This window comes from Coenobita brevimanus, chromosome 18 (genome assembly GCF_032717465.1).
Source record: "Coenobita brevimanus isolate Jiangsu-jjx chromosome 18, ASM3271746v2, whole genome shotgun sequence".
In the NCBI taxonomy this organism is placed as follows: domain Eukaryota; kingdom Metazoa; phylum Arthropoda; class Malacostraca; order Decapoda; family Coenobitidae; genus Coenobita; species Coenobita brevimanus.
This window is the reverse complement of record NC_136971.1, coordinates 24,732,283-24,740,982: the sequence shown is the minus strand read 5'-3', so window position 1 is coordinate 24,740,982 and position 8,700 is coordinate 24,732,283. Positions and strand designations below refer to the sequence as shown.

General features: G+C 41.2%; 1 protein-coding gene across 1 annotated transcript in view; it reads left to right on the top strand.

Annotated features, from left to right (window-relative positions):
• Window positions 1–6,393, top strand: part of LOC145391435 (sulfotransferase 1C4-like) — an 11,505-nt gene extending 5,112 nt beyond the window's left edge. The window contains exon 4 of the mRNA XM_080266048.1: window positions 6,259–6,393. Within this exon, the coding sequence (XP_080122174.1) occupies window positions 6,259–6,393 (135 nt within the window). The remainder of the gene's footprint in view (window positions 1–6,258) is intronic.
• Window positions 6,394–8,700: the final 2,307 nt, after the last annotated feature.

Genomic DNA, 8,700 nt, shown 5'->3' with positions numbered 1-8,700 from the left:
TCTCATTCAGCCAGTCCCAAAGAAGGGTGACCACTCCCAACCCTCCAACTATCGTCCAATTGCTTTAACGTCCTGTATTTCAAAAGTTTTCGAGTCAATTCTCAATAGAAAAAATTTATGGCATCTTTCCTATCACAACTTTCTTCCTGATCGTCAGTAGGGTTCCGTCAGGGATGCTCCACTGGCGATCTTCTCACCTACCTTTCAGACTCCTGGTCATCCTTCTTTCGGGACTTTGACGAAAGCTTTGCCATTGCACTTGACATCTCAAAGGCTTTCGATCGAGTCTGGCATAAATCTTTAATTTCCAAGTTGCCCTCTTACGGTTTCTATCCTTCTATCTGTGCCTTCATCGCTAGCTTCCTGACTGGTCGTTCTATAGCCTCTGTTGTAGACGGCCATCGTTCTTCTCCTAAATCTATCAACAGTGATGTTCCTCAGGGCTCTGTCCTATCACCAACTCTCTTCCTTTTATTCATCAATGACCTTCTAAGCTGTACATCTAACCCTGTCCACTCGTACGCTGATGACTCCACCCTTCACCTTTCCATTCGGTTCCCGCAATGCCCATCTCAGCAGTTACTTCAACAAACAAGGGATGAGGCAATGGCACACCTAATATCTGACTTGCTTCGTATCTCTGACTGGGGTAAAAATAATTTTGTTGTTTTTAATGCATCTAAGACTCAGTTCTTACACCTATCAACCCGTCAAAATCTTCCACAGGTATACCCACTGATGTTTAATAATATTCAGCTTAATCCTGTATCATCCTTGAACATGCTTCAAGTTTCATTTACTCGGGACTTATCTTGGAAAGATCATATTACATCTCTTGTAAAATCTTCTTCCAAGAGATTGGGTGTGCTAAACCGACTCCGTTTTTTCTTTACCCCTGCACAATTGTTGACTCTACAGTATACGGGGGCTCCCTGTGTGGAGTACAACTTTCATGTATGGGGAGGCTCCCCACATACAGCTCTTCTCAATAGGGTGGAGACAGAGGCTTTTCGTCTCATTAACTCTCCTCCACTTACTGACTCACTTCAACCTCTGCATCTTCGCCGCACTGTTGCATCTTTATCTCTTTTCTATCGCAACTTTAATGGCCACTGCTCCACTGAACTGTCTGCATGCATTCCTCCACCTCTACGACGGGTGCGTAGCACCTGTCTAGCAGCAAACTCTTATCCCTTTTCTATCCAACTCTCTAATGCAAGAGTTAACCGTTACTCCCAGTCCTTCATTTATGCAACAGGCCAACTCTGGAACTGTCTCCCTCTGTCTGTATTTCCTGCTGCCTATGATCTCCAGTCTTTCAAACGCAGTGTGTCCAGGCATCTCGAAATGAATGGATCTGGAATTTGGCTCTCTTTTGTATTTTGTTTTTTTCTTGGAGGGAGCTGTTATTGCGGGCTCATGGCCTTTGGTTCCTTCTTCCTCGCATAAAAAAAAAAAGGTCAGCTGAGGCGAAAATAAACATTGGCTTCTTAAGTTCACTGTCTTTATTTTCCAAATGGTTACACTTAATGCTTTCCAACTATTCTCACAAGCATTGGAGCTGTACACACTTTACTATTTGCAGTTACGCCTAATGCTTGAAAACACCAGTTTTTCACAAGTACCAATGATGTACAAACTTCAATCACACGTCACTGTTTGCCACTGTTTACACAAGTACCAACAATATGCAGTCTTCAGTGACACTGCATTGACACTGCACTACACTCAAACTGAACCAAAACCAACTGAACTAGAAATAATCTCTACCCCATCTTTATATTAGCTTGCATTATTCGAGAAACTTCTACATTCTACGAGAACAACAGTTGCCAGCTCGGAGATATGAAAACATGCCAAATTTTTCTTACATTACATAACACTCTAAATCATTCACCATACGAACTTAAAGTATATAATTTAACAAGCATTCACTTAAATAAAACATTACAGAGAAAAAGAGCACAAAAATTAATGTACAACTTACGAAATAACTACACTCACAAACAACAGGCAAACTGGCAACTGACTCATAAAGGAACTAACTGCCGTAAATATGAGGAAACGTCGATAAAAATCTCGGCTATCTAACTGGCAAATCTCACTTCTTAACCAGTGGATTGTGCAATTACCCTTTTTTATCCCACCCCGTGGTGCTCAAAAAACGAAGGAAAAAAAGTTTTTTTTTTTTTTTTTTGTTATGAAAATAAACATCCATGGCATTATCTGGTGAAAAGAAAAAAAATCTCTTTCTCTCTCCTTTTTTGCGTTGGGCCATGCTCAAGTTCACGTACAGAAGTAGTGAAAAAATGGAAAAAATCGAGTTTTTTTGTTTTTGTTTATTGTAAACTTGAAGATAAACATCCAGGGCATCATCTGGTGAAAAGAAAAAAATTTCCCTCTCTCCATTTTGAGCTACGCCATGCGTAAGTTTGAGTAGTGGAGTGTTTACGGTGATCCACGACTACCACAGCCTGAGCTGTGGCTCGCAGCACGATGCTACCCAGCTTGAGCTGTGGATCGCAACCCTAGAGTTAACACTACGCCCTCCCTAATTCTTTGTTGTCCCGACAAAACTATGCAGTACACAAACACAAACTTTAATCTTAATGGAACATATAACTATACACAAAATAATCCTTCAACTTATCAGGTCTTCTTCTATGCCACCTCTGACGGTGTCCTTGCTGCTCCACACAGTTCACTCCTCCAGGAAGGTCTTGGTCCTCTTCTTGATTCACTTCTTCTCTTGGGGAACTGTCACCATCCTCTTGCACTTCAGCTCCTTGGTCCTTCTCAACATCTTCGGCTGTGGGTGATCACAATTCCTCGGAGAGGTCCCAGATATACTGTCCTAGCCCATGATACTTCCACAGACGGTTCACATGTACCATCTTTGGGTGAGTTTTCCTGCCTCCCTGAAACCGATACGTTATGTCTGGTTGGCGATCCAACACAGTGTAAGGCCCGTCCCACGGGCTCTGAAGCTTCGATGACTGTCCTTTCTTTCACTGAGGATTGTATAACCACACTTGGTCACCATCCTACAAGCTCACCTCACTTGCCTTGGCATCATGCTTGTACTTCATCACCTCTCCTGAAAACTTGAGGGCTGCTCGCACTTGATGATGTATCTCAGCCAGCCTGTAATGAAGGTGCTTTGCATAGCTGGTGGTGTCTGTAAGCAGCTCTTCACCACGTGATCTTCCCATTAACAAGTCAACGGGTAAATTTAACTCATGGCCCAACATCAGTTTTGCAGGAGTGTAGCCAGTAGACTCATGGGATGCAGACCAATATGCTATCAGCAATGCAGGTAATTTCTGGTCCCATTCTGTTTGTCCATCTATGCAGTACTTGGCCAGCTCTTTTTTCCCAGGATCCAATTGAATTTCTCCACCATCCCATCCGCTTGTGGCCTTAGTAGGATCGTCCTGGTCTTTTTGATCCCCAATAACTTGCAGCACTTACGGAACATAGCAGACTCGAAGTTTCTATCCTGGTCTGAATGTAGCTCTGGTGGCATCCCAAAATGACAGAAGAACTGGTCAACCAACACCTGAGCAACAGTAGCAGCCTCATGATCAGGGATAGCATAGACTTCTGGCCACTTTGTAAAGTAGTCCATGGAGACATATATATACCGATTTCCCCTCTCAGTGAGTGGCAAAGGTCCAGCAATGTCCACCGCGACTCTTTCCATCGATGCACGCACTTGGTACAGCTGGAGAGGGGCGAACCACGTGTCTTGGGTCCCTTCTTGGCACTGTATACACCACAGGCCTGACACCACTCTTCAACATTCTGAAGCATGCCAATCCAGTAGAACCTCTGTTGCAGCTGGCTTAGAGTTTTCTTCACTCCCATGTGCCCACTAGTGATCTGGTTATGGGACTCATCCAAGATCTTAGACATCATCTTCGGAACCACCAGTTGCCAATACTTGCTGGGGCCATCAGGTATCTCCCACTGACGCTCCAGTAGTCCATTGTTCAAATGAAGATCCCACTGACTTCAGCAGCTCTTGGTTGCAGGGCTTAACCTGCAAGCTTCTTCCCATGATGGTTGCATTGTATTCCATTGCAGCCACTCTAGCATTGGTTGTAAATTTGCATCCTCCATCTGCATCTTCTTCAGGTCTTCTTCATGTAACGCTTGCCCTGTCACAACAGTACGGTGGCATTTCTTCCTGTGATTCCCATTCCTACTACACTCCTTGCCGTCTGCTCTTCTGTCTTCTCACACACCATTCATCAATGTTCTCCTGCATTTCTTCAGTGGTGGGTCTTCTGCAGCCTTTTTCTTATCATCCCAACCATGCTGATCCGCAAGTAACTCAAACTGTACACGGAAAGCTTCCTGAGATACTCTACCATCAAATTCCTGAGGTTTCTTTGTAACTGGACCCCCATTATAGCCATGCACTTCATTGGTCTGGGGCCTAAGAACTGGGGCATCATCATTAAGGCCAGGACTTATAAAGTCTGCATTCTGATTATTCAACCTTGTAATGCTACCTTTAGATGCTTGGGATCCATCAAGATTCACCATACACTGTCCTTTCCTTTCATGTGCCCCCTGTGCACTAACCTGAGGCTCAGCAGTGCAATATTTCTCAACAGGCTCAATTTTCTTACTAATTATATTCACATGGCCAACTACATGCTTCAACTGGTTATCTACATGCTGTCTGCACTCCATCACTATTCCCTCGCAAATCTTCAGCTGGTTGTCCACATGCTGTTTGCACTTCATCACTATTTCCTCACTAATTGTCTTCAACTGTTTGTCTACATGCTGTTTACACTATCACATTATTGCTTACCGTACCTTATACTTCTGCTGCTCTAGATTGGCATCTACTTTCTCCTTAAGCTGTTGCTGTTCTTCCTTCATTTCCCCCATGAAAGAATATAGCTGTCCTTGCATCCTCAGTTGTAATTCCCTCAATTGGTCCTCTGATGCCTCTTGAAGTTGCTCGTATCTTTCTTTTTGTTCTTCACGTTGTGCCTCTAGTAGTTACCTATTTGCCATCAACAGTACACTTCGTACCTGTAATAGTTCTTTGAGTTCTTTAGTTTGTTCCTATATTAGCTTCACAATTGTTGCCAGGGAAATTTCCTCCTCATGCCCAGCTCGAGACCTTGTTTTCACACTTCCTGCTTCCATGTCGAAAGTTAGACGCACTGCAGCACTGAATAATCCCACTCCTGACACCAGTGTTGCGTCCCCACCCCACACTGCCACAGGCTCCAACAGCAGTACTACAGTATACTGTAGGAAGGACGTTGCCCAGTGAGTTGTTCTTCCTATGGTCAGCCTTCAGGTGTACAGTACAAAAGATCAGCTGAGGCGAAAATAAACACTGGCTTCTTAAGTTCACTGTATTTTCCAAATGGTTACACTTAATGCTTTCCAACTTCACTATTCTCACAAACACTGGAGCTATACACACTTTACTAATTGCCATTACACTTAAAGCTTGACAACACCACATTTTTTCACAAGTACCGATGATGTACAAACTTCAGTAACATTTTACTGTTTGCCACTGTTTTCACAAGTACCAAAAATATACAATCTTCACTGAGACTGCACTGACACTGCACTACACTCCATGAACCAAAACCGACTGATCTCAGAATAGTCTCTACCCCATCTTATATAAGCTTGCATTATTCGAGAAACTTCTACAGTACATTCTAAAAGAACAACAGTTGCTGACTCAAAGATATCAAAACATGCCAGAGTTTCTTACATTACATAACACTTTTAATCATTTACCATACGAACTTAAAGCACATAATTTAACGAGCAATCATTTAAATAAAACATTACAGAGAAAAAGAGCACAAAAATTAATGTACAACTTACGAAATAACTACTCTCACAAACAGCAGGCAAACTGGCAACTGACTCATAAAGGAACTAACTGCCGTAAATATGAGGAAACGTCGATAAAAATCTCGGCTGCCTAACTGGCAGATCTCGCTTTTTAACAATATTGACAAAAGCAAGAAAACTTAACACAGGGATGTGGGAAATTTTATTAATAACAATGACGTGGGGAACAAGAAAGGGAATAGAAGGACGAAGACGATGATGATAATGATGATAATGATGGATTGATGATGACTGATGATGATGATAATTATGATTATTGATGACGATGATAAGTGACGATGATAATGATGATGATGATAGTGATGATGATGAAGATCATGATAAATGATGATGATGATGGTGATGATGTTACAGGTAGTCTACGTAGCCAGGAACCCCAAGGACATAATGGTATCCTTCTGCCACTATTTACGTGTGACCAGGACTGCAAACTATCAAGGATCACTCGAGAAGTTTGCCAGGGAAATGATGAAAGGCAACAGTAAGTAGAGAATAGAGTACAAAGAATATAGTACAGAGAATGTAGTACAGAGATTATAGAACAAATTACATTAGTGATTATTGTACAGAGATTATAGTACACAGATAACAGTTCAGAGATAAAGTACACATTATAGTACAGAGATTATAGTACCCTTTAACTCCAAGTTACATGTTCTCTAGTTTACCTTTTCTTCTATCAAGGTGACATGCTCTCTAATTTACCCTTGCTTCTATCAGGCTGACGTGCTCTCTAATTTGTGTCTGTTTCTATCAGGGTGACGTGTTCTCTAATTTATCCATGCATGTATCACAGTGACGTGCTCCCTAATTTACCCTTGCCTCTATTGGACGATATTAATTACCTTCAGAAAGGACTCACATACTGAAGAGGTTAATTTAGGATGCATAAAACTCACTCTGTTCCAATAATCTCTCCTAACCTGAAATAAAATCATAAGGTGATAACAAGAAATACATTTTTAAAAGCGTTCCTTGGATGAATGAATTAAAAGAGGTGTTATCCATGGGGTTTGGGAGGTCTCCTCCCCTGCACCCCTTCAGACCTTCTAGCCCCCCATATGAAGTTTCTAATCATTTAATGTGCAACACTGTGCCGTTTACCTTGTGGGAGCTTACTAAGAACCCAGTTATCAATATATATATATATATATATATATATATATATATATATATATATATATATATATATATATATATATATATATATATATATAATAGGAATATGTGAAATTTGTAGTAGCCTGGGATCAGATTTTCAGACATAGTTACGATAGATTTCTTGGTTACGAGGAAAGTTATTGAACGTAAGGAGGTTTATACCGTGTCAAATCTCTAGTTCTTTCAAAAACAATTCCAAGTTAATTCTAAGTTAAGTTCGTTCGTTGAAGATTTCCTGCACCTTTAGTGCAGGCCGAGCTATACATTGACCCGGTTAGTGGGGTGAGATCTGACTTAAAAAGTAGTAAGGGGAAAGACAAGGGCTGGGGACTACCAGCACACATGGCCTGTCTTCTAGCTGGCTTTGTGGTGTGTGTTCCAAGTTAAGACAGGGAATCAACCGTGAATTCAAGAATCACAAGAATCACATCCCTGTTTCGTTACTTAGCTCAATGGTCAGCTTACTAGGGATGATAACTTCTCGCCAACTTTCAGGGGAGAGAATAAAGATATTACATTTGAGTAATGTACTGTGATGATAAGTACATATAGTGCAATACATTATTCTGTACAACGGAAAAACGTAATTGTTCTTCCTTTAAGCAAAGAAGAAACACTGTAAATTCCCTTCATACATCTACATTCCCTTATCATTTAATCATTTGATAAGCATTTCGTTTTAAGAGCTGATAATATGATCACAAGATTATCAGCGAATTGTGGGCGACTCAGACTTTACCTCTTTTGTGCTCTCAATTCTCAGGTCTGTGTTCAACCAAACGAGTACTTTCACTATAAGCATTCACCTTAACCCTATTCGGTGTACCCCAATACACTTTTGTTACGCACTAGCTAGTTTATACCAATAAACTCTAGTTTTTAAGTAATGCATGATTTTAAGAAATTTTCTTATTAGAACACTGGGAACAAAACAAATGGTGATTCTAAGCCAAAAAACTGAGCTGATATACGCTCTTGCTCTAATATTAACGATTTTTTCTCTTGGAGATCACTAAACAAAAAGAAAACGCGCGATGATGAGTGAAATATGTAGGACCTTAGTCTATGCAAGCCTAAATGAAAACAACACAGCTTCAACGATGCAGTTTCCTAGATTAATTAAAAATATTTTATTATCTGTGTATTATTCCTTGGTTTTATGACTCCTCATAGCCAATGAAATGGTCATCTCTCTCTCTCTCTCTCTCACACACACACACACACACACACACACACATTGTATTGTGCACAGACTCAAACACATACACACATCGCGGCTAGTGGGGCAGCCGGTGTGCCAGGGAAATTAGTTTTGTTTTCTATCCTAGGAAGAAGGAACCAAAGGCCAGAAGCCTGCAATAACCGTTCTTTCCAAAAGAAAAACAAAATACAAGAGACAGGCAGATTCAAGATCCGATCATATCGAGATGCCTGGACACACTGCATTTGAAAGACTGGAGATCATAGCTAGCAGGATATACAGACAGAAGGAGACTGTTCTAGAGTTGACCTGTTGCATAAATGAAGGACTGGGAGTAACGGTTAACTCTTGCATTAGAGAGTTGGACAAAAAAGGGATGAGAGTTTGCTGCTAGACGGGTGCTATGTGCCTGTCGTTGAGGTGGAGGAATGCAA